Below are 21,468 nucleotides of genomic sequence, written 5' to 3'. Positions count from 1 at the left end.
TTTCGGGAGTCTCCAGTCAGATTCGATGTGGAGGATGGTGGTGGGAAGCATATCAAGCGCAGCCTCCCTTGCCATGACTCCGCATTCAACAGACAGAATCTCAGTCCATCGCAGTAGCTGAACACGGTCTTATTGTGTGTGTCCTCTGCTGCAACCATGAAGTTGTTCCAAGGCCTTCAGGGCAGAAGCCTTTACCTGCTTATGAAGCTTGTTTGCGGTACCTCGTTCATGATGTACGGCGTACGTAACATTAGGAGACTCTCTTTGATGGTGGGAAGAGACTGACGTGTGCATAGTACGATGCTGGGGTCCTGGGCGGCGTCCTCCTTCACAAGCCCTTCATCGAGGCCATTGGGCTAGAAAACACCGGGCAATACACCATTCCCATGATCTCGAGTTCCTACAGCTTGGCGGCTTTTGTCACATCGGTAGTCGTCGGGTTCTTCTCCTTCAGGCTGGGTCGTCGCGGCACCATCATCTTGGGCAACGTCGCCGCAATCATCGGTTCCATCATCCAGGCCTCGTCATACAGTATCGCTCAACTCATAGTCGGAAGATGCTGCACTGGCTTCGCCATCGGTTGCATCTCATCATCCGTTCCAATTTACTTATCAGAGACGGGAGTCGATTCTGGAGATCGTGGTCCTGCCAATGCCCTGAACGCCATCATGTTGATATCCGGTGTTCCTCTAGCCTACTGGATCGACTATGGCTTCACCAAGATGGACAACCAGGTCTCTTGGCGAGTGCCTGTTATCTTTCAGATCGTTTTTGCCATAATTGGCGGCGGATCAATGCTCTTCCTTCCCGATACCCCCAGATGGTACTATGCTCAGAATCGCATTCCTGAGGGCGATGCCATCCTCGCTCGTCTCCATGACGTCCCTTCTCCTGATGATCCTCTGGTCCAAAGGACGAGGCAGGAGATCTTGTTGGCCATTGAGTCCGAATTGGAGGCCAGTGCCAGCCTGCATTGGCAGCAATTTATCACCTCGGGTATCATCGACCACTCACCTCTAAAAATTGCCAGAAGATTGTGTATCTGCTTCTGGCTGCCTTTTATTAGGGAATGGATGGGCTCAAGTTTGATGGCCTATTACAGTGAGTCTTTGATGATATGCTGGTAAAAACGCTCTGGTGTTGATTTTGTTTGCAGGTTCCATCATTTTGTCCAACACCGGGGCCACCCCCACCTTGATATCGGCACTTGCAGGCGTGCAGAACATTATTTTTGCCCTGGGCTGTGTACCTCTCTATTTCACAATCGAACGTACTGGTCGCCGGAGCACGCTCCTCCACGGGGCTATCGCAATGACCCTTCTTCTTGTCATCTTCATTGCTTTAGTTGCCGTGCCCCAGACATCATCTATTCGGTGGGCGTCCATTGCGATATTATGGCTCTTCCTCTTCATCATGGGCTACGCCTATGAGGGAGCGGTCTGGCTGTATTGTGCCGAAATCTCTCCGTTGGAATATCGCCATATAGGTGGTGCCGCGACGTCTGCCGGTGAATGGCTGGGTACTTTCCTGACGGTCTTTGTGGGGCCCATTGGCTTCGACAACTGCGGATGGCATTTCTGGTTCTGGGTGTTGAGCGGAAATCTGGTCGCGGTTGTGTTTGTATTCTTCCTGTGCCCCGAAACTGGTGGAAAGACCCTGGAACAGGTCGATGGTTTGTTCACGACTGGTGGAATTATGGCTGGCTTGTCAAAGGCCCCTGATGGAGAAGAAGACTGGGTCGAGACATCCAAGAACGAACCGAAGGCCGAATAAACCACGGGGATCAATTGATGGAGAAGTTCAACATGTGTACTGGGACTTTCTGTGTTGGTGGGAGGAGATAACAGTGTAGCCAGAAGTGATTGTGCTCTAGCCTTTGAAACATTTCTGCCTTTTACTCCTTGACTTGAGAGGTACGCATAGTAGAGAGTGAGGAATGAAAGTTCGTTAACCTTAAAGAAGGGATTTCCGCAGTAGGTACAAAGTGAGTAGAAGTGGCATGAATACGAATAAAGACGAGAAGGGAGTCGCAAGCGACACAAGTCATTCCAACAGCAAATGAATCTGATACTGTCAAATATGCTGTAGAAGTCCTGTGACGGAAACAAAGCCTCCCCTTCAGCGTCTGGATCCAGCCCTCTATCGCACCTAGCTTCGGTCACAGTCACCATCAGGACCATCATCATCCGACCTTCTTCTTGCCGATCTTTCCTCCATCTTCCCTGCCCGTTAAGCCTGGCTCCTTACCAACGTACTCACTATATCTCCCCCTCAGACCAAGTAAATACCCAAGTGCCACGCTTCCTCCCAGGACGAGATGCGTGGCCGCCCAACTGACCATCCCAGGCCTGCCATCATTTCCCACCAGTAGGGGCCAATTATCACAAGCCCAGAAGATGCAGTTTAATTGAACGTTGATGATCCACCGCTCGATCCAATTGCGTGCCATTCGAGGCACAGGCACAGGCACCTCGTACAGAGACTCCGGTTCGTCCTCCGTCAGGAATGAATTCAACATGCGGAAAAACGCCTCCTTCTGACCGTCTTCTGGCACCGTCCATTCTCGCACGACCAGGTCATCCTCGTCATCCTCATCATCCTGCCAGACTCGATGCCATTCATGAACGGTGTACCTCGGTACCTCAATCACTCCACCTTCCTTTCCGGCCGACACTCGTATATCATTCCCGAGTCTCACAAATGCTCGCCCCTGAAGGATCTGGAGGAATTCGGTGTGTGTCTCGTGCCAATGTGCCTCTGAGCTCCATCGAGAACCCACGGGGATGGTGATGGTGACACTTCCTGGCCGAGAAAGGTCATATGTCACTGCATTGTCTCCCTTCCGCTGAAATGTGCGAGTCCGAGTTGTGGTTTGCCTCTTGATTGTCATGCCGCTTCTTGTGAGAGTCGGTTGCAATACGTACAAGTCGATGCTAGAGCTATCCTGAACGTGATACACATGATATATCGAATCATCAAATAGGTGTATATAAAACAATACCCGGCGGAGCATTCCGCGATGGATGACATGAGCCATGACCAAGCCACTTCGGTCTGTGGCTGTGCGATTCTCATCGAGGCCTGAGGCGTTTCACAGTTCTGAGGACAAGCCTGATTCATTGGCTTCCCCTTTTCTTGTGTCTCAAGAGCCTTCGGGGATCGAGAACAAGTGCAGTCAGGACTCAATCGGCAAAGCCAAAGCCGACGAATCCCTGATCATCCATAACTCGCACGAAGATGCAATTTTCAATTCCAGTCACGTACCTAGAAGTTTGTGAGAATCTCGCCGGTTCCACTGACCATTACACTTCGGGCTGCGTTTAAATAGTGACTCCTCAACCCCTTCCGTCCCAAGCAGATCAAGATCAAACCTCCTCGGATCATAAGCCATCATACTTGTCATTGAGTCACACATTCCTAGAACACCTCGACGGCATGCCGATCACAGAAAAGGTCGTTGGACAAGGCGGGGATGGTATCGTCGTTGAGCAGGGACAGGAGCTAGATGGGGAAGGAAATAGTTCTCTGAATCATATCATTCAATCTTTGGGGGTTTTGGTGTCTATTTACCTCGACTCCTCGAGGAAACCCAATTATCCTTCTTGGGTTAACGACCGCACGGGCAATTGTGATAGCAATACAACCCCAGCTCGCCTTTGCACACCTCCCTCACTACTCTGTTTGAGAGGCGTCGTCGTTCTTTGCAGGACCATCACAGCTTCCTCTTCTCGTTTTCTCGTTTTCACATTGTCCACGCATCTCTCCTCGTGTATCACGCACCCATCGTACTCTCGGTATTCGTGATTGGGACTCATTCACTTTGGGGGTCAGATGTTATGGATACAGATTGCCCCAGCTCAGCTCAGTATCTCGAGCCGTAGCCACCACCATATCCATCTCCACCCTGACCCTCATTTTCCCTATTTCGTCGTTGACGATAGCCTTCGCCTTCGTATTCATCACCACCGCCACCGCCGTACCCGCGATTCTCAGACTCGTACAGTCGACTACCACCACCATATCCTGATTCTGCCTGTCGACCGAAACCGCCTGGCATGTCGCTTGAACCGTAGTTGTCTTCGCGTCTGCTACCACCGCCGCCATAGCCTCCCGACTCGCCATACTCGCCGGTCTGACGGCCATAGCCACTCGAGCCGCCGTACGACTGCTCTTGACGTCGGCCTCCATACTCTCCAGAGCCATAGGATGGCTCTTCAGCGCGACCGCCGCCAAAGCCACCTGGCATACCGTATTCTTCACGTCGATCACCGTAGCTAGTCTCTTCCTGTCGACCATAACCGCTGGAGGAGTACTCGGACTGGCGTTCTTGGCGGCCATAACCGGTGTTCGAACCATACTCATTTTCAGTTCGTCGACTGTTGTATTCGTTGTCGCCGTGTCGTCGACTGCCGCCATGCTCATTGTCATCATCACGTCGTCCGTATTCTTGACGTCGCTCCTGCTGGCCGTACGTGTCTCTCCCGGTACTGCCGCCATACCCGCTACTTGAGAATCGCTCTTCGTGATCATTATCATCGTCATGATGATGTTTGCCGTGGCTGTGTTTCCGCTCATGATGGCCACCATGTGATGGACGTTCGCTATAATTGTCGTATCGCCTGCTAAATGTCAGTGCGGATTTTTCATACTCTGAACGAATTCTCACACACCTAGTTTCCTCGCGATGACCCCCGCTACTTGTATGTTCCTCGTGGCGAACCTCCGTTTGATAGTGACCTCCTCCGGTTTGACGTTGCTCAAAACGACTGTACTCCTCGCGCTGGCCGTGAGGCTCCGTAGTGTGCGAGTATTGAGCCTGTCCATATCGGTCTCCAGACTGCGAATGGCCAGCTTGGGTCGTGGTTTGAGTGTAAGAACCGTCTCGTCCATACGATTCGCTCTGGTATGTCTGTTCATCCTTGTTGAGACCTCCACCAAGGATGTCGCCTCCGATATTGCTGGCAAGTCCACCAACCAGCGAGCCAAGCACTCCACCGCCCACTGCTTCGCCAGCCATCTTTCCGAAGCTATCTGCATCGTTATTCGAAGGACGACTGTTGTATGAGTCGTTTCCTCCCATTGCAGAACCCAATGCACCTAGCGCACCACCTGCAAGCCCGGACGATTGCTGGTGGGAGTTCAGATTGGCCATGCCCAGAGGACGATTGCTACCGTGGCCATGGTCTTGCACACCTTCTTTGTGGTTTCTGCCAGACTGGACACCTTGTCGGCTGAGCTTATCTCGAAAGCCGTCCTTCTCGCGCTCGTCCTTGCTCTGCCACCATTCTTGGACAACTCGAAACATCAAGCGGCGACCATCACCTGCTCCATCTTGACCGTAATCTCGAAGAGCAGGGTGGTGGAGGATACCATTGATGATGCGGTCCAGAATTCGCTCAACGTCCACACGGTCATCGTCCCAGGCTGCGATGATCTGGGGAACAACCCATTGGATGGTCTGTCTGGCGACCTTTCCAGCAGGCTCATTGAGAATGTTGGAGAAGTGATCCTTGGACAGCATTGAGTGGGTGGGATCACTGGAGTGATCGTCATTGAAGACGATATGCTGTTTGTCCACGCTAGATTGAATGATCTCGTTTGAGCCAGTGTTGAGCTCGTTCTTGACCTGGTTAATGATTGGGACAACATATGGTGCAAGGAGACTGAAGACAAATTTGTTGATCTCGTCCTGAATATTTTCGATCAAGTCTGGCAGGATGGGGATCTTTTCAATCGTTTCGGTGATAGATTGCATGATCTCGTCGTGCCATTCGATGATTGGATAGATTTGCTTTTGAACATCAGCAAGATATCGTGTCCACTCTTCCGGTTGCCTTGGAGAGATGCGAGTGTTCTGCATCTGATGGTTGACCGAGTTCTGCTTGAGCTCGTTCGCTTTGCCAGCTTCGTCTTTGCCTCCAAAAATGCCCGAGGGGACTTTGTTCAGGAGGTCTTGAAGGATACTACTATCGTTGCTCATGCCCTGATATTGTTGCATGGTCCCTTCCAGCTCTTGAATTTCGCTTTGAGTTGTCTTGTCATCGAATTCACCACAAACCGAATGCAGAAAGTCGACCCCTCCAAATGTTCCCGTGACGACTGGGAAGACCGGATGTCTTGCCTCCCGGAGTTGTATCTGCGTTCGGCGTCCGACGTGAGGAAAGACATCACGTTCTCCGAGTTCAATCAAGGCAAGCTCGACATAGTTCGAGTGAGCAGCATAATCTTCGAGACAGTGACTACCGGTACCCAAAAGGCGAAGCGCTTCGTAGAGATCCTTCTTGTTCTTGGTTCGAGCATACTGGCGGCCGAGCTCAATAGATCGACCAAAGAGATGTCTGACCAGGCCTGCAGAAGTGTCGATGCCCATTCCTTCCGAAGCAATGTAGTTCTTCAGACCTGTCTGGGGATTGATAGCCAATTCACGACGCTCGTCAACCGGACCTCGCAGGCGGCGGTCATATTGTCTCGCATCTTCGTTGTCTGCGTAATCTTTGGGGTTGCTATGGTGGTCAATATTCAACGAATGTCTGGTATGTAAGACGACTTACTCAATGTGTTCCTCAGGTCTGTAACATCCGAGTCTCTGTGTAGTCACTTCGAATTCGCCTGAACCATAGCCAAATGACATGAAGCCCAAAATCCAGAGCAAGATACGAATCGCTTCCGCACTGACATATTTGACAGTGCCAACATCAACCGCTTGACTGTAGTCTCGGAGCCAGTTGCCGAAGTAGACCTGTAGATGTCAGTTCAGTTCAGAACAACAAGCCAAAGATCGAGTCACTTACTCTCTTGACATCGAGTTTCCCGAACTTCTTACCTCCCATGGCACGCGCAGCAACGATGGTCAGCAGAGTGTCTTCGAGATCACCATGACGCCAGTTCTGTCCTTCGATCTTGGACGTTGAACCAATGTTGCCTGCACCAAACGCGTGAGCAGGTCTTGCCAGCAAGACAAAACCGATGGCACACAGCAAGATGATGTGGGAAGATGACAATGCCATGTTGATGCACTGGCTGATTGCAGCCCCTGACACCGGTTGGCGGAACTGATCTGTTTTCTGACCAGGGGTGTGGTATGAGGAGAGGTCGTCTCCTGGATTTTGAAATAACGAATTATGCTAGCAAGGACGAAGAAAGGATTGCGTGAGGTGGTGGGATAGAGAATCGAGAGCAAAGACAATGATCAAAATATTGTTCAGAGTACGGTGTACGTGAGGCAGAAGTGAAGTTGATGTCATACCAAACGACGTGGCCTTTGGTGTGGATGATGGTCAGAAGCCCGCCACAAACAGTACGAGTACTGTAGAGGGAGCCCCTGCTTCGATACGCTGATGCCCCTCCAACGCATCCAGTATTGTGAATTAGCCCCTCCACCATTTCGCAGTAAGACAGTCTTGGTATCCTTGGCATGTTTCACAAACAGCTTGTGCCTATCACGAAAGGCAGTCGATGCGTCAGGAACGTTGCAGCAACTCTGACGCCGTCTTCAGGTCACTCATCCTGGCGCATATGCAAAGTGGGAAGGGGATGCAATTGAAGCAAGACAGTCTATATCAAGTCTTGGCATTCGGGCGAGGCTGAACGTTCGTTGGAGTTTTTCCACATACTCGTATGCTATACCCAATGTTCTACATGCCTCAGCCCAACATGTCACAAGCTCAGGGCTTTTCTCTCATCATAGTCATCCAGTCACCCAAGGGTTTCCATATAGCAAGCTTCTCAGCTGGCCTGAGGGTCGCCGCAAGCCCGCTGGTAGACGTGGCCACAAACGTCTTTGCTCCAGACCAAACAACTTTCCCATCATGCTCTACTTCTCTACCAAGCTGCATTTCCTCGTCTTGCCATCCCCAATGAAAGTCTGGGTCATGGAATTTCTTTTTCCCCTTTTTCGCCATCCAGATCGCTTCCCAGATGCCTTTGCCTACGATAACGACAGCTTCTGGCTTGAACTTTGAAATCTTTTGATCGAGGATGAAAGCGCCTTCTTCCAACTCTTGTTTGCTTAGACCATCTCCGCTCCTCGTGGGCCGCTCGCATATATTCGTGTTGCCAATCTGATACAGATCCATCAGGTCTCGAGTGTCAGCCGGAATATGCTTCCTAGGGGTTATTCCGCTGTTATGGAGCAGATGCCAGAATCGATTGGAAGGATGTGCATAGGCGTGTCCTGTGGCGGCGGTCATCAACCCCGGATTGAGGCCTATGCAAACCAACGTCAACCCAGGCCGCAGGCTGTCCACCAGGCGGTTGGCTGGGCTATAAGGGTCCTTTGCAGAACGCTGTTTCGTTGTACTCCTCCTCTTTTTTTGTCTCGACGTAGTGCTATCTCGGTTCACAACCGACGAATCAAAACACAAAGCATCTCCCCGGTCAATGATGCCGTCCGCAAACGATTCTGTTGGCCGAGATCGTTTCTTTCGTGGACTGCCCGCGGGACTGGAAGTGTTGCCGGGCGAGGATCTGTTCAGGAATCGATTCGATCGCCGTGGGCTGTGAGTTTCTACCGTGGGAGAATACTGAAATTGTTGCATTCGAGCCTTGAAGGCTGCTTCCTGGGGTCAGTGGCAGTCTCGCACAAATAAGGGTGAGTCTTACATTTATCTGGCTCTGGTGAGCTCGAATATCGCCTGCTCTGAGCATCATCTTCGTTTTGAACCGAGGGCATAACTTCAGAGTCCTCAAGGTGCCAGCTGCCGGAGGATCAAATGTTGAACAAGAACACTGCGCTAGGTGAAAAGTGAAGCCGCATCATGGGCAACAGGGTGGCGAAGAGCCTGGATTTCAACCCATTTACACATCTCTTACCCACAGAGCGAGACAAAACGTCAGAAACGACAGGCCAGGCCTTACGCTCTGATTTGTACAAGTGAATTGTTCGTGTCTTGTCTGTATCATATTCCGTACAGCGATGTGATCCTGGTAACGGATCGGAGATACTTATTTCCGGCTGCTATAGTGGCGATATGCTTTTACGTATATATAGCGACTAGCCCGTTCTTCACTTTGTAGTCAATTCCCTCTAAATTTCCTGACTGGACTGCAGCCGGTGGATTGAAGGCCATACATTCGGTCAAATGGTCGACAATCAATATTTCTTGCTTGCCTCTCGTGTTGCTGTTCAACTTTTCGCCGGAGGCGGAGAAACACGTGGTATCTCTGACACGAACGGCTGCCTCGGAGTAGGTGTTAAGAGAACTGCATCATTGTTTCCCATTGTCCTCACGTGTGGAAGATTGCGAGGTAATTGTGCTTAGAGGCGACTCATGAGATGCTTACAGTGGCCTCCTTTCGACCTCGGGTGATCAAGGTATACCTTAGATAGTACTGCTCAATACGTGTTTCTTTACAGACTTTGCTCATCCAGCAACCGTTCCAGCTCACGTACAGGTTCTATCGAAGGCGGGTTGGGAACCTTGGCCCTCCACGCTTCGCGGCCGTCCCTATACACGACCAAGGTCGGCCACCAGACCACTTCCGCCTCGCGTTGGATCGTACCGCCTGGTTCTACGAGACCATTGACCTAGTTCGAAACCGGAATATTAGCATCATGTGATCATGTTCTAAAGCAAATGTTCCTGAAAAGTTATGCTGACCTTGAAGAAGCGAGTGTCTTTATTCGAGTACTTGTTGGCAATTGCGTCGTAGAGCGGTGCGATGACCTGGAATGTATTAGTCGGCGCCGGATATCAAAGGTTCTCCCTTCACGTCACAGGAGACTGTGGAAAAGCGATGTCAGAATTGTCTGGCTGAACTCCAATGGCTTCAGCCAGACGTTACATCGTAGTCGTGTCCTTGGAACTACTTGGATAAGTAAGTGACATGACAATTGCTTACCTTACAAGGCGGACACTGCGTTGAATAAAAGTCGATCACAACAAGACCAGGTTTGTCAAGTTCGGCACGGTATGAGTCGAGGATCGTAAGTTCTTGGACGGCCATTGCTGAAAATGCGTCTGTACGTGGAAGTATATAGTGCTATCAACCTCCTGATGTCGCTAAATAGATGAATAATTGCATCAGCCTCGTGTGCAGATCGTTGTGTGTGATTTGTATGAGTATACTTGGTTGGTAGCGCTTCGGTATTGGTTTGTGCAGCTCGGTTATAGGAAAGTGGTCTTTGATACCTCAACAACAATAAAAGGCCCTCTCGCCCTTTCTAGAGGCGTGGCGAGCTAGACCCTGGTGGAGTCACCGAGCAGAACTAGTACAGCTTGCTGAATCCGAAAGTATGGGAAAGCCAAATCCCCACTCCACTTGCTCGTCGAAGGCGCAACGGCATTCCGCGATGGCGTGCTTTGCGTGTAAAAGCGTCTGCAGGCCCTGCTGGTGTTCTTGTTCTTGTTCATGTTGAATCCGGAAAAGGAAAATATAAGACTGAAGCAAAAAGAGTCATGTATATGTATATACGAAACAAGCAGAGATATCTAAAATGATGTGATTTGGCCTGTTAATAGGGTCTCCAATGCTAGAGGAGAAGGTTTCCTGAATCGAGACGTTTATACAGGATGGTCATTCCGGTGTAGAAGGCATTGTTCATCAAGAGCCAGGTTGTACCGTATTATGCTCCGGATCAGGATGGTACAGGCCTCTCTGACCATTAACCCAAGGGGCCGTATTCTTCGATGACACTTCTCGGTTGAACATATTTACCAACCGGGCGATACTTTATGTCATCATATCCATATGACTTCGGTCCACCAACCTCGAGACCTCGCGGTGTTTCTGTCCATCGTGGCGAACAAGCCATGGCTAGCACAACGACCTGACAGCCATACCGATACTCGGGAACGCCCACGGCGCGTCCACTTTGCTTGTCAATCACGGCGATCAAATCAGGCACGCTGGCTAGGATCTCCGTGCGGCCATCTGTGGCGGTATGCTCGGCGTAGATGTTCTCGTTGATGAACGGGATGCGCAAGGTGCCGTCCGTGCTGCCTTGCAAGGTGTGCTCATCTCCTTCAGCTTCGGTGTGTCCAACTCCCGTAATGTGCAACACACCTACGGAAAGGCCTTTGTGCGTTTTGCGTTCGATAGATGTGATTTTGCCCCGATATAGGACTTTGGCACTTCCCTGGCCTCCAACCTCTTCAATAATCCGCTCGGCAACACGGGAGATGGTATTAGTCGAGTCGGCAAGCGCCATGGCTCTCCCTATGCGCCAGGCCAATGACACCGTGTTCGGAACGGCATGATCTTGAACAATCTCGCCCGTTGTCGGCCGTCCTGCCAGCCCTACCAGGGAACCTAATTCCGAGATGGCGCCTCGCAGTGGCCTGTCGACATCTTCGTCACGCGGAGCCCGTGTCATAAGCATGCTGCGTCCGGTACCCGAATCGATCGCGCACGGTACAAATTCGCCTGGTCGACGCACCGTCAACGTGATCTGCCAGCACATGGGGTTTGCACGGCCCATCAAGTCTGCGTCTACGACAGGTCGATCGAAGAAGCGAGACGAACCCCAAAGGCAAGGTTCAAGGCCATTGGAGCCGCCGATTTCCAGTCCCATGACGGCGTCAAAGGTGTCCTGACGTAGGTACGCCATGAGTTCCCGGATTGCCAGCACAGTCTCGTGGGCTTGCAGGCGTTCCGAGATGGCAGACGGCGAGCCCATGCGGCCTCCCCAGTAAACGACTGAGGTTTTGGAGAGCGAGGAAGGGTCGACCACGCGTATGGTATGTCCGGCCGAGAGCATGGCTTGCAGTTGGATCCTGCCGGCATCGGGTGGCCCTCCACCACCACAGCCGAGTAGGTAACAGCCATTCGCGATGTAGTCCAGATCTACTGTAGTGAGATTCCATTCCAGAACACCGTTGCTCGAGTTTGGTCTTATCCTGGGCCGGTAGGTATCGTGATCGATGCTTCTGCTTTTGCTTTCATTCATGTTGGTCGTTTCACTTTGTGCCGGCGGGTCTGCTAGCTCGTCAAGGTGGTTCACATCGTCTCCTTGCACGTCTTGCTGAGTGCGGCCGCTGTCAAGATCAACGTCGCCAATGGCTTTGACAATGATGCGGGTTTGGTTGCTCAGGTAGGGTATTGGCATTACCTCGACCTCGGCAATGTAGACGCTCTCTTCGATCGCACCCAATGACACAGCTTTACGGAGCGCGCGGTCCTTAGCTTTCTGCACAACCTGATCGTGAGATTGTCGCGATGTATCTTCGATTTCATCGAGCTGAGCACCGACTTTGGAGCATGCGGCACCAACCGCATTGGCAACATCGTGATAAGGGGGTATTGTCAGACTCGAAGCTCCGGATAGAGTCTCTGGTGCTAATATCGAGCCTCCCCCGACAAGGAATACGGGTAGCGGTTCTGGAGAAGTCTTGACTGTATCTATCGCTTCTTCAAGAAGACTTTTGATATGAAGTTGCGTCTGCCGGACAACATCGTGATCGATATGCGAGACCAGGCTCCTCGAGCCGATGTTTATCTTACCAGCTGCAACTGCAATGTCGGTCGCGGTTGTAGTATCGCCGCCGAACACTAAGGCTTTCGTCAGGATGTCGTTGCCAACAGATTGTGGACCGACTCTAATCTTTCCGCCAGATGTAGACCTCAGCATGGAACCTCCTCCTAGCCCGACCGAATGAAGGTGTGGCAAAGAGTAATTCACCTTCACTCCTGCAATAGAAGCGTATGTTGAAGCTTGTCGAGGAAGACCAGATGGAAGCAAAACGCCTACGTCGGTCGTTGTCCCACCAATATCGACGACAACGGCAGAGGCTGACCTGTCTTTACCAAACGTACGGTCTGATAGATAGGCAGCTCCACGCATTGAATTTGTAACTCCGGAAGCAAATGTGCGTATGGGGATACGAGCAGCTGTTACTGCATCGAGTAGAGTTCCGTCGTTTTGGGTTAGGTACAAGGGGCATTTGGACAAGCCTAGCCGGGCCATGGCCGATTGAAAACGTCGAACAGTTCTTCTGGCATATCGCAAAATAGCTGCGTTGAGGATTGCTGCATTCTCTCGTTCTAGAAATCCTGTCCCTTTGTTTAGTGGAACTTCATGGTTGAACGGGTTGAGAGCATACCAATATTTGCAACCTCGTGGGAGCACACCACGTCAATACCTGGGTTTTCACGAAGAATGATATCTTTGACCCTTTCCTCTTGCTGAAACTGGGTGTCTATGGGTGAATAGACGCCAGCCACGACTACTGCTGTGACTCCTCGGGCACGGATATCAGACAAGGCCTGCACAACCTCATCCGCACTGATAGGGGCCTCCTCAGTACCGTCGATGTTCAGACCACCGTCGACGTAACCCACGTAGCTTTGGATAATTGCCGCAAGGTCAGGAGGCCATTCCGAAAAGGGCTTCACGTCACGCAAAAAACTTTTAGACAAGCGCAAAACTGCAACGCGGCTCAGATGGCGGCTTTCCCTCTGTATGACGGCATTGAGAAAAGCCGTGGTTCCGATCGTGACGGAAGCAAGCTGGTCAAGTGGGACAGCAGATGCCTTCAAGACTGCGTGGATGGCAGACTCGACACCTGAGGTGGTGTCAGGCGTGGTGGGAGTTTTGTGCGTAGCGAGAACGCCACGGCTTTGTTCAGCATGACGCCTTGGATCTAGAAGCACGGCGTCTGTATTTGTACCTGTTCCATCTCCATGTCAGCTGAGAATGTTAGTGTTTATCGTGGAAGGGAAGTTGAGGGACAGCAGACGATCTCACCTCCGACATCGACGCCGATTCTCATTCTGCTGGCCATGGTTTTTGTTATTGCGTTAGGACTTTGGAAGAGGTCTTAACCACCAACAGAAACAGCCGAAGGTAAATCGAACTGGCAAAGACTATTGGTCGAAGGTGCTGAGGAAAAGGGAAAATGTGCTAAGATAGATCTAGACCGCTGCATGGAATCACTTGGTCCATTATTGCGTTTCTGGATGGGCCAACTCAAGCCAGAAGCCATCATCGACATACAGTTGTAATTATATCTTCCAAATGCAGCATTTCGGTGAGCAGATTTCCGAAAGCCTGGGCTGCTGGGTGGAGCCTTTGCCATGTGCCGAACGCTTCCCAGTCGACACTAAGGTCTTAAAGAGGTTGGATATGGAGTCCGAGCGAGCTTGGTAAACGCAGAGGGTGGGTTTTGTCGTGAAGCATGTGGTGGAAAATCCGAGATCCAAGGATCACGACATCGCTTCTATTGATGGTGCGATCGACTTGATATATTGATATATACGGGAATGTCATTGGCGAACGGTTGAATCGTTATGAGCAGATTTAAGTTGGTCATATCGGAGAACGGCAACGATCGAGCAAAAGAAACATGAGCCTTCTTCGGAAGATCCAGCGCAAGGTCGAGTTGCACCAAGGAAGCGATGACATTCCGCCCAATCGATGGCAAAATCGAGATCTGATTCCACTTCCACCTTGTAAGAACCTTACTTGAAGTTCGGAGATTTTGGTTGTGTCGATCTGCCGCTAATTGTACGACGACTAGCCCGGCGACAGTGGAAAGATCTTGACTTTATTGGACTCTGGAGCACGGTCTTTCTGACCATCTATGGGTGGCAAGCAACTGCTTCTGTGCTCTCCTTTGGCCTGAATGTCTGGCAGTCCATAATCTGCACGATTATCGCGCGGATAATTCAGCTTGCTGTTGTCCTCAGCCTGGGCTGGTACGTGCAAATTCCCTAGGTAGCGTACCGGTGCTTTCCCGGGCTAACCACAACATATAGGATGGGCGGTGTATGGCACATTGGTTATACCGTTCAATCGAGATTCGCGTTCGGTGTCTGGGGGTCATATGTGCCCATATTGATCCGCGTGGGAGTGACTTGTGGTGGGTTTTGGTGCCACCCCTCGATGGATCTAGTACAACTAACGTCGATGCCGTCGAAGTCTGGTATGGTATCCAAAGCTTTACCGGCGGCCTGCTTGTCAGCACAATCCTCTCAACCATATTTCCGTCCTACCAGCACATGAAGAATACGCTTCCAGCATCAGCGTCGATGACGACGAAGCAATTCGTCGGGTTTGTTCTGTACAACATCAGTGCGAAAAGCTTCCCCTTTTATCCCTGCTGTACGTGAAGCGACCTGACCACAAGATTCAGTTGCTATTCCCATGTTGTACTTCCCACCTGACAGGCTACGCGTACCCCTCAAGATCTCACTTGGGGTGAGTGCTTGCACGATTTTTGGGCTGTTCATCGGCTTAATGGCCGCCGCGCACGGAGTGGGCGACTACGTATCGACCAAGTCCACAGCCAGGGCAGGCTCCGAGCTGGGTTGGGCATTTGTCCACGGCATCACTGCTCTTGTGGGCGGGAACGCGGTGGGGATGACCAGCCAGACCGACTTCTCAAGGTTCGCTCGGCGACCGAGAGACCAGGTGCTAGGTCAGTCGTTCGGAGAACTGTTCTTTGGCATCGTGGTGCCCGTATTTGGCGTGCTCGGCACGTCTGCCGCCGGCAAGATGTACGGAGACGTCAACGAGCTGGGCTTGTGGAATCCGCCCAACATTGTGCAGCTGTGGCTGGACACCGACTACCATAACCCGAAGTTGCGTGCGGCGGCATTCTTCACCGCCCTCGGGCTTTTGGCAAACATCCTGGCCCTAAACTCAGTCGAGAACGGTGTCTCTGGTGGCATGGACTTTGCCGGCCTTTGTCCCAAATATATCAACATTCGTCGTGGATCCTACCTCATCGCCATCATCTCGATACTGTTGAACCCGTGGCAGATCTTGGCAAAAGCCTCTACTTTCACTGCGGCACTCAGCAGTTTCGGAGGTAAGGCTATATACATCGCTCTGAAGTATTGTCCACTGTAGGGTGTTGTTTGCTAACTGAAAACAACTTGAACAGTCATCCTGGGTCCAATGATGGGCGTCTTCACGTCCGAGTACTATATGGTCCGCAAGCGAAGAGTCAAGCTTAGCGACTTGTATCACTGCGACCCCAAAGGGTTATACTACTTTTGGCGAGGCATCAACGTTCGTGCCTATGTCTCGGCGGCGGTGGGAATCGCCCCTTTCATCGGTGGGATGGCATCGGTGAACCCGAGCAACAGTATTCCGGTTGGGCTGACGCGAACATTCTACCTTGGTTTCATCGCCGGCTACATCATTTCTTTCCTCACTCAGTGGGGATTGAGTGTGCTCTTTCCCCCGGCCGGACTAGGGGAGGTCGATCAGTATGATACGGTAAGTTCGATTTGCACTACCCCCCGGGCAGGTGATACTAACGCCCTCGATTAGTTTGGCACTTTCACGCCAGAAGAAGCTCAGAAACTCGGTATTCAGACAAGCCCAGAAGCCGAAGATTCTACACTAGAGCACATAGATATCGAGGAGCTTGATAAGGAAGATCGAGAAAGGTGAACGTTAATAGGACTGAGTTTATCTTTGTCACTTGTAGTTAGTCAATCTAATTCTCTCCACACCATTACAATTACATATCGCTGACATAAGCGGGCATTCGTTGCGGTTTGGGATTATGATCTCACGACCACAACAACGATCTCGCATGGTGAAGTAATATGTAGAGTTTCTTCACTACTCATCATATCTAGCATCTGGCACTTTACAGGATGACTTCATGACGTGCAATTCCAGTCTGGATGCTCAACGCCGCCTTTCCTTCCCGCATATTGACCCATCGCAATACCTGGCTCACTAAACCTATGCTTACATTCTGTGCACTGAACTCTTTCTCGACCAGCGTCGGAAAGTCTTTCCCTTATAGTAGAACAAGATGCCGAACAGGCACCACAACAGAATCAACGACGCGTTGGTCATGATGGGAGGAATATATCCGTCGTCAACGATCCAGTCAGTAATGAACTTGCTAAAGCCATAGCCCCAAACATTCTTGTTGACTGTGATCGAGACGAACAGACTACCAGCAACAGGCTTGTAGCTGTCGACTGCATATGTGGATGCAATACCGGGAATGGCCGCGACTTGGATACCGGCGCACGTGTAGCCGATGATCACGATAGCCTCCCAGGGCCATTTGTTCTCATAGCCAACGCTGACGATGATGTTGCCCAGATACATGATGATGACGTAGGGGATCATTGCGACCAGACGCATTTCCGGTTCACGAATGCCGCGGTTCCTTGCCGTCAGTCTCGCGGCGACCCAATCTGAGAATGGTCCGGCGGTAACAAGACCAATCATGGCTCCAGCGAAGATGGCAAAGTTTGTGAACCCAATAGTCTGACTGCTCCAGTTGTAAGGTGGCGCAGCGAAAGCCTGTGTCTGTGTCAAGTTGAGCGTCAAGAATGACGAGCAGCTCCAGGAGACAACAAAACTGGCGAATTCGACAATTGGGAATGTGAACAGTTTCCATGGGATCCACAGGTCGAGGAAGATGCTCTTGAGCGGGTGTGGGTTCGGTGTGTAAAATCCCCATTGTGATTTGCTGGGCTTGCCCTTTCCAAGCCATGGGTCTCGTTCGGCAGTCTCAACCGCAGTCAGAGGAACTGGGGCAATGGCCACGGAGTCTGCGTTCTCGACAGACGAAGCTTCTTCGGCCTTCATGTTTTCTTTCGTCTCAGCACTGCTAGGCTGCTTCTTTCCGCCCGTGATGAGGTCGTGGTGGATTTCGCCGGGATGTTGTCGGTGCCACTTGGTCTCGGGGAACATGAAGAAGATCATTATGGTCGAGAGTCCGATCAAACCAGTGTTGAACCACCAAAAGCTCCGCCAGCCGACGTTTTCAGCCATGGCTCCGGAAATGATGGGTGCGATCATCAATGAGCCCATGTAGACCACCCAGTATAAAGTGTTCCACTTTCCACGATCGTGAAGGAAGAAAATGTCTGCAATGACAGCTGGCTGAATAGTTTCTGCAGGTCCTGCGCCGATGCCATTAAGGCTGGAGTAATTGTTAGAACATACCTTTTGGACGCCACGAATGATCAAAACTTACACACAAGCACCCATAAAACTGCCATAAGTCTGAGCTCGAGCACGCCAGATTGAGGAACCAAGGCAGATCAGGTTCGACACGATATACACCGGTCGCCGACCGAATGAAGTGCTCAATGGCACCCTATCATTGCTTCAGCAGAAGTTTCCATTGGCGCAAACTTGCGTACGTACCAGATGAAGTTGCTGAACCCCAGAACAAGAATGGCAACACCGGTAAACTGGACAGCGTCCGCCAGGGAGCAGTTGAAAGCTTCGATATAGTCGCCGAACATGGGGGCGAGGGACAAAGGGCCGAAACCTTGCACGAAGGAAGCCATGCTCGAGGCGATAATGGCTGCGATTTTCCAACGGACCGACCAGTTCAGAGGATCGTTTGGATTATCGGAAGGCTGAGGAACTAAGACTCTGTGATCCTTTCCGCTGCTCTTGACAAAGTGATGGCTTCCGACATCTGCCATGATCTCCGTTCCTGGAAGGATTCTGCGAGAAGAGGTCAGAACCGTGCCGCATTGCAGTGGTAATCAAGTGAAGACAACTTACTCGATATGGAGCTCCTCCTCGATTTGATGGAGCTCCTGTGAGGAAAGGCGTGGTCAGCAATTGTTTTGTACAAGGCATGGTGTTGGCTCTTACCCTGTCGTCGAATGACATCTCCATGATGGGCGATTTTGATGAGTTTCAAGTGTCAGCGGTGCAGTGTAGGGAGAGCGAAATGCTGGAGATGGCGAGAGGCAAGACGGATGAAATTCAGCCCCAGGGCCTGTGACGATGATATATACCTCAATGACTGAATTCAATCGCCGAACTGCCGGTGGTATAGTCTGAACCTCCACAAAAAGTCGAGTTCCAACCATCATCGAACGCGTTCGTTGCGAGGTTACAGGGCTTTCCACCATTGGGAAAGATAGTGACGCTGGGGACCCCGCGTGGCCCCCGGAGGTCTGTGGTATCGAATATGGCCAAGTGCCGCCGCCATGTGGATCTTAGTGCTGGTTCCGATGCAAAAAGAGCTTGAACTTTCGGCATCAACACTCGGCATTTCTCCTGCCATGTGCTACAACACATACAATGGGTGGCGATCTAGATCGCGGCTCGAGCTCACAGGGTGGATTCAACACTGCAACATTGAAAAAGTTATCTCTTCCACAAAACGATTCACTCAGAAGTCACTGCCTAGGTATTGATGATTACTGACTCGACGAGTCTTGCCGGCAGTCTGGAAGAGTTCTTTAGCAGTCTATTCTGCTGGGCCACCGGGAATTAGCCAAGGAGCTACCACATCGCCGCTCGCCCATGTGTCTGACCTTCTAAGCGATTCCAACAAGGGCACAGACAGCCTGGTCATGTGTGCACCTATTATTTGAGGACTTATTAATTTAGCCGAGGTGTCAAGACACGATCCCGCCCTCTTTCTGGGAACCGGTACACGCAGGAGGACGACATGCTGCTGCAGGGATGTACAGGGCGCAAGGACTATTCAATGTTCCGTAGATGACGATGGACCATGACCCAGCACCTCGGTGCTGGTGTCCCCTGTTATTGCTTGATGCCGCGCATGACAGCCGACGAAGCTGCCTGCTGGAAGTGACACCCATGCTCCCGGATCGCCTGCCCCGGATCTACCGGACTGCTGCAGGGTCTGGCTGAAAGTGCCTTTTGCTTTTTCGCACGGATACTGCACCACTGATGAGTCCGCCTATCTCTTCTGCCGTGAGTTCTCTGGATGATTTAGACTACGCTTCCGTTGCATCATTGCAAAAAGTCGACCTTGATCGGCAAGAAAGATAGGTAGTTTTTTCGACGTTCATTGACAAAGGCATTCCACATACAAGGAAAATGGTGTGTCCGATGAACATCTCAAGTGGTCTTCGACCCGTGTAAACCACCCTCAATTAATAAGTCTCTTCCCGAGGCCAAGCCAGCCATGCTTTTCACTGTTGTCGTCAAGCATTTTTGGCCCCTGCCTCCATTGCCGACCCAGGACGAGGATAGGTAGTTGGCGTATCGTACCTTGAACAGTTTGCGCCGAGACGCTAGAATTCTTCTTTTGTCGGCAATTGTTCTTCTCTCACAGGACCAAGCTGCAACGGCAAGTTCCCCAGTCACAATACTTGATGAATGTAGCTGCAGGTAACACATGGCTGCTGGGATATAGCAACCATGGCGCACTTGGCATGATCAAAAGCCACTGGCAGTGTCGCTAGTATGGAAACCAGCATGTCGTTGCCCTCAAGTGTGTTGGAAGCTCGGATGCTTGAAATCATGATCAACAACACCATAACCTGGAAATGCTCCCTCGGCGGGAAGACAGCTTTCTCACATCTGTTACTGCCGTCAATCTTACCAAAACCGGCGATGAAAGATCTCAGAAACGAGCGTCCCAAGTTGATTCTACCATGTCAACAGAACTTCGAAGAATCAGTCCTGATCCGGCATGGGATAAGAGCTAAACATCTTCATGTGCCGAACCGTACTCTCGCACTTACATTTCGAGCAAAGTAACAAGTAAAGAGGCGAATGAGCTGCAAGCAAGCAACGTCCTCATCAGTCCCCTACGGTATATCTCAGCCGAATCACGCGATCTTTTTCCAAGAAGAAGCGAGACCAATTCGCAATAGCCTTTGAATTGCCCAGGTAAGGCAAATCCTTCATGTGGGAAGAGAAATATCTCGCCAGGTCACTCGTAACTCGTACGAGGCCGATACATCTCGGCTCTTGACATTCAGACTGAGACTAATAAAATTCAGGCCACGTCCTCAAACAGCGAGCTCAGTAGTGATGACAACTCAGCGAGGTCGGCCGACGACCGGTCCTTTTTGTTTCTTCGAGGTGAACTCCTTGCTTGCTGTAACATTACTTTCGGTACAAGGGTACCTACCTACCTAGGTAGCTAGTAGACTAACACCAGTCCAAACCAGGACAACCATAACTACCTCCTCGGAAGAGTGTAGAGGCCTCAAAATTTTAGTACTGGTCACTCGTGTCGCTGCTCGTCGCCAAGGAATTTGTACCACTCCATGCCGTACCAGATATCCAACTTTTTGAGATTGAGCACCAGTCAGTACTCCGTTCTTCCGTACGAGATAAAATACTCATGTACCAAGATCTTTCCCAGAGAGGAACAAGTCTCCAAGCTTATATGAAGGTCACAAGGCTTATTAGACATGCTTGTCTCATCATAGCTAGGTAGGTACTCCGTACTTGTATGGGCATATAGCCCAAGCCTCGAATCGTCCGTCCTTTTCAACTCCGTACTCGTACTCGGGTTTTGAGACCTTCAAGTCAGGGATGTAGGTTGCCCAACGCAATCTCGTGATTTTGGACGATCGCATGGTTAGGCGCCCGTAAGGAGTACTAGACAGTGCAGTCACATATTGTTAAGTACGGGGTAAATATGGGTAGGTACATACTCCGTACTCGAGTCCAGTACGGATAGGGGGCTTGAACATGGGAAATTTCAATTACCTAACACTCCGCCAACTGATCTGGATGGACAGGACGGAGTCAAAGAGGTGGAAAGTACTCCGTACTCCGTAATCTCTAATCTCAAAAGACGCGAGACGAACCGGCGT

The 21,468-nt window shown here is 51.1% G+C and overlaps 7 protein-coding genes across 7 annotated transcripts; 2 read left to right on the top strand and 5 right to left on the bottom strand.

The window, feature by feature from the left end:
• Positions 1-156: 156 nt before the first annotated feature.
• PV06_04811 (uncharacterized protein) lies at positions 157-1,773 on the top strand (the record flags this gene model as incomplete). Its single annotated transcript, XM_016405749.1, has 3 exons — positions 157-240; positions 297-1,101; positions 1,157-1,773. 3 exons carry the CDS (start codon positions 157-159, stop codon positions 1,771-1,773), a joined length of 1,506 nt encoding a protein of 501 aa, XP_016263955.1.
• Positions 1,774-2,182: 409 nt separating this feature from the next.
• Positions 2,183-2,955, bottom strand: PV06_04810 (uncharacterized protein; the record flags this gene model as incomplete). Its single annotated transcript, XM_016405748.1, has 1 exon — positions 2,183-2,955. Exon 1 carries the CDS (start codon positions 2,888-2,890, stop codon positions 2,183-2,185), a length of 708 nt encoding a protein of 235 aa, XP_016263954.1. The 5' UTR covers positions 2,891-2,955.
• A 608-nt stretch (positions 2,956-3,563) lies between these two features.
• Positions 3,564-7,015, bottom strand: PV06_04809 (uncharacterized protein). The gene is made up of 4 exons (XM_016405747.1): positions 6,792-7,015; positions 6,552-6,739; positions 4,671-6,503; positions 3,564-4,619 (listed from the first exon to the last, which is right to left on the bottom strand). Exons 1-4 carry the CDS (start codon positions 7,005-7,007, stop codon positions 3,863-3,865), a joined length of 2,994 nt encoding a protein of 997 aa, XP_016263953.1. The 5' UTR covers positions 7,008-7,015; the 3' UTR covers positions 3,564-3,862.
• A 533-nt stretch (positions 7,016-7,548) lies between these two features.
• Positions 7,549-8,867, bottom strand: PV06_04808 (uncharacterized protein). The gene is made up of 2 exons (XM_016405746.1): positions 8,602-8,867; positions 7,549-8,554 (listed from the first exon to the last, which is right to left on the bottom strand). Exons 1-2 carry the CDS (start codon positions 8,669-8,671, stop codon positions 7,665-7,667), a joined length of 960 nt encoding a protein of 319 aa, XP_016263952.1. The 5' UTR covers positions 8,672-8,867; the 3' UTR covers positions 7,549-7,664.
• Positions 8,868-9,349: 482 nt separating this feature from the next.
• Positions 9,350-10,099, bottom strand: PV06_04807 (uncharacterized protein; the record flags this gene model as incomplete). Its single annotated transcript, XM_016405745.1, has 3 exons — positions 9,841-10,099; positions 9,600-9,665; positions 9,350-9,526 (listed from the first exon to the last, which is right to left on the bottom strand). Exons 1-3 carry the CDS (start codon positions 9,943-9,945, stop codon positions 9,350-9,352), a joined length of 348 nt encoding a protein of 115 aa, XP_016263951.1. The 5' UTR covers positions 9,946-10,099.
• A 329-nt stretch (positions 10,100-10,428) lies between these two features.
• PV06_04806 (uncharacterized protein) lies at positions 10,429-13,721 on the bottom strand (the record flags this gene model as incomplete). Its single annotated transcript, XM_016405744.1, has 3 exons — positions 10,429-12,990; positions 13,041-13,607; positions 13,685-13,721. 3 exons carry the CDS (start codon positions 13,719-13,721, stop codon positions 10,604-10,606), a joined length of 2,991 nt encoding a protein of 996 aa, XP_016263950.1. The 3' UTR covers positions 10,429-10,603.
• A 508-nt stretch (positions 13,722-14,229) lies between these two features.
• On the top strand, positions 14,230-16,394 carry PV06_04805 (uncharacterized protein). Its single transcript, XM_016405743.1, has 7 exons — positions 14,230-14,388; positions 14,457-14,634; positions 14,695-14,798; positions 14,858-15,010; positions 15,072-15,749; positions 15,825-16,162; positions 16,217-16,394. Exons 1-7 carry the CDS (start codon positions 14,283-14,285, stop codon positions 16,337-16,339), a joined length of 1,680 nt encoding a protein of 559 aa, XP_016263949.1. The 5' UTR covers positions 14,230-14,282; the 3' UTR covers positions 16,340-16,394.
• The last annotated feature ends 5,074 nt before the right edge of the window (positions 16,395-21,468 follow it).

The sequence above is a fragment of the Exophiala oligosperma genome, assembly GCF_000835515.1.
Source record: "Exophiala oligosperma strain CBS 72588 unplaced genomic scaffold supercont1.4, whole genome shotgun sequence".
Taxonomy (NCBI): Eukaryota; Fungi; Ascomycota; class Eurotiomycetes; order Chaetothyriales; family Herpotrichiellaceae; genus Exophiala; species Exophiala oligosperma.
This window is presented reverse-complemented; position numbering and strand designations above follow the sequence as displayed.

What these genes read in the sequence shown, in the direction of transcription:
- PV06_04809 (XM_016405747.1), bottom strand. Translation starts at nt 7,007, where the DNA reads ATGGCATTGTCATCTTCCCACATCATCTTGCTGTGTGCCATCGGTTTT. An exon ending in GGAAACTCGATGTCAAGAGA is followed by an intron (nt 6,740 to 6,791) that starts GTAAGTGACTCG and finishes TGACATCTACAG; the next exon opens with GTCTACTTCGGCAACTGGCT. An exon ending in GGTCATCGCGAGGAAACTAG is followed by an intron (nt 4,620 to 4,670) that starts GTGTGTGAGAAT and finishes GACATTTAGCAG; the next exon opens with GCGATACGACAATTATAGCG.
- PV06_04808 (XM_016405746.1), bottom strand. Translation starts at nt 8,671, where the DNA reads ATGCCCTCGGTTCAAAACGAAGATGATGCTCAGAGCAGGCGATATTCG. An exon ending in CTCACCAGAGCCAGATAAAT is followed by an intron (nt 8,555 to 8,601) that starts GTAAGACTCACC and finishes GACCCCAGGAAG; the next exon opens with CAGCCTTCAAGGCTCGAATG.
- PV06_04805 (XM_016405743.1), top strand. Translation starts at nt 14,283, where the DNA reads ATGAGCCTTCTTCGGAAGATCCAGCGCAAGGTCGAGTTGCACCAAGGA. An exon ending in TCTGATTCCACTTCCACCTT is followed by an intron (nt 14,389 to 14,456) that starts GTAAGAACCTTA and finishes TACGACGACTAG; the next exon opens with CCCGGCGACAGTGGAAAGAT. An exon ending in AGGTCGATCAGTATGATACG is followed by an intron (nt 16,163 to 16,216) that starts GTAAGTTCGATT and finishes GCCCTCGATTAG; the next exon opens with TTTGGCACTTTCACGCCAGA.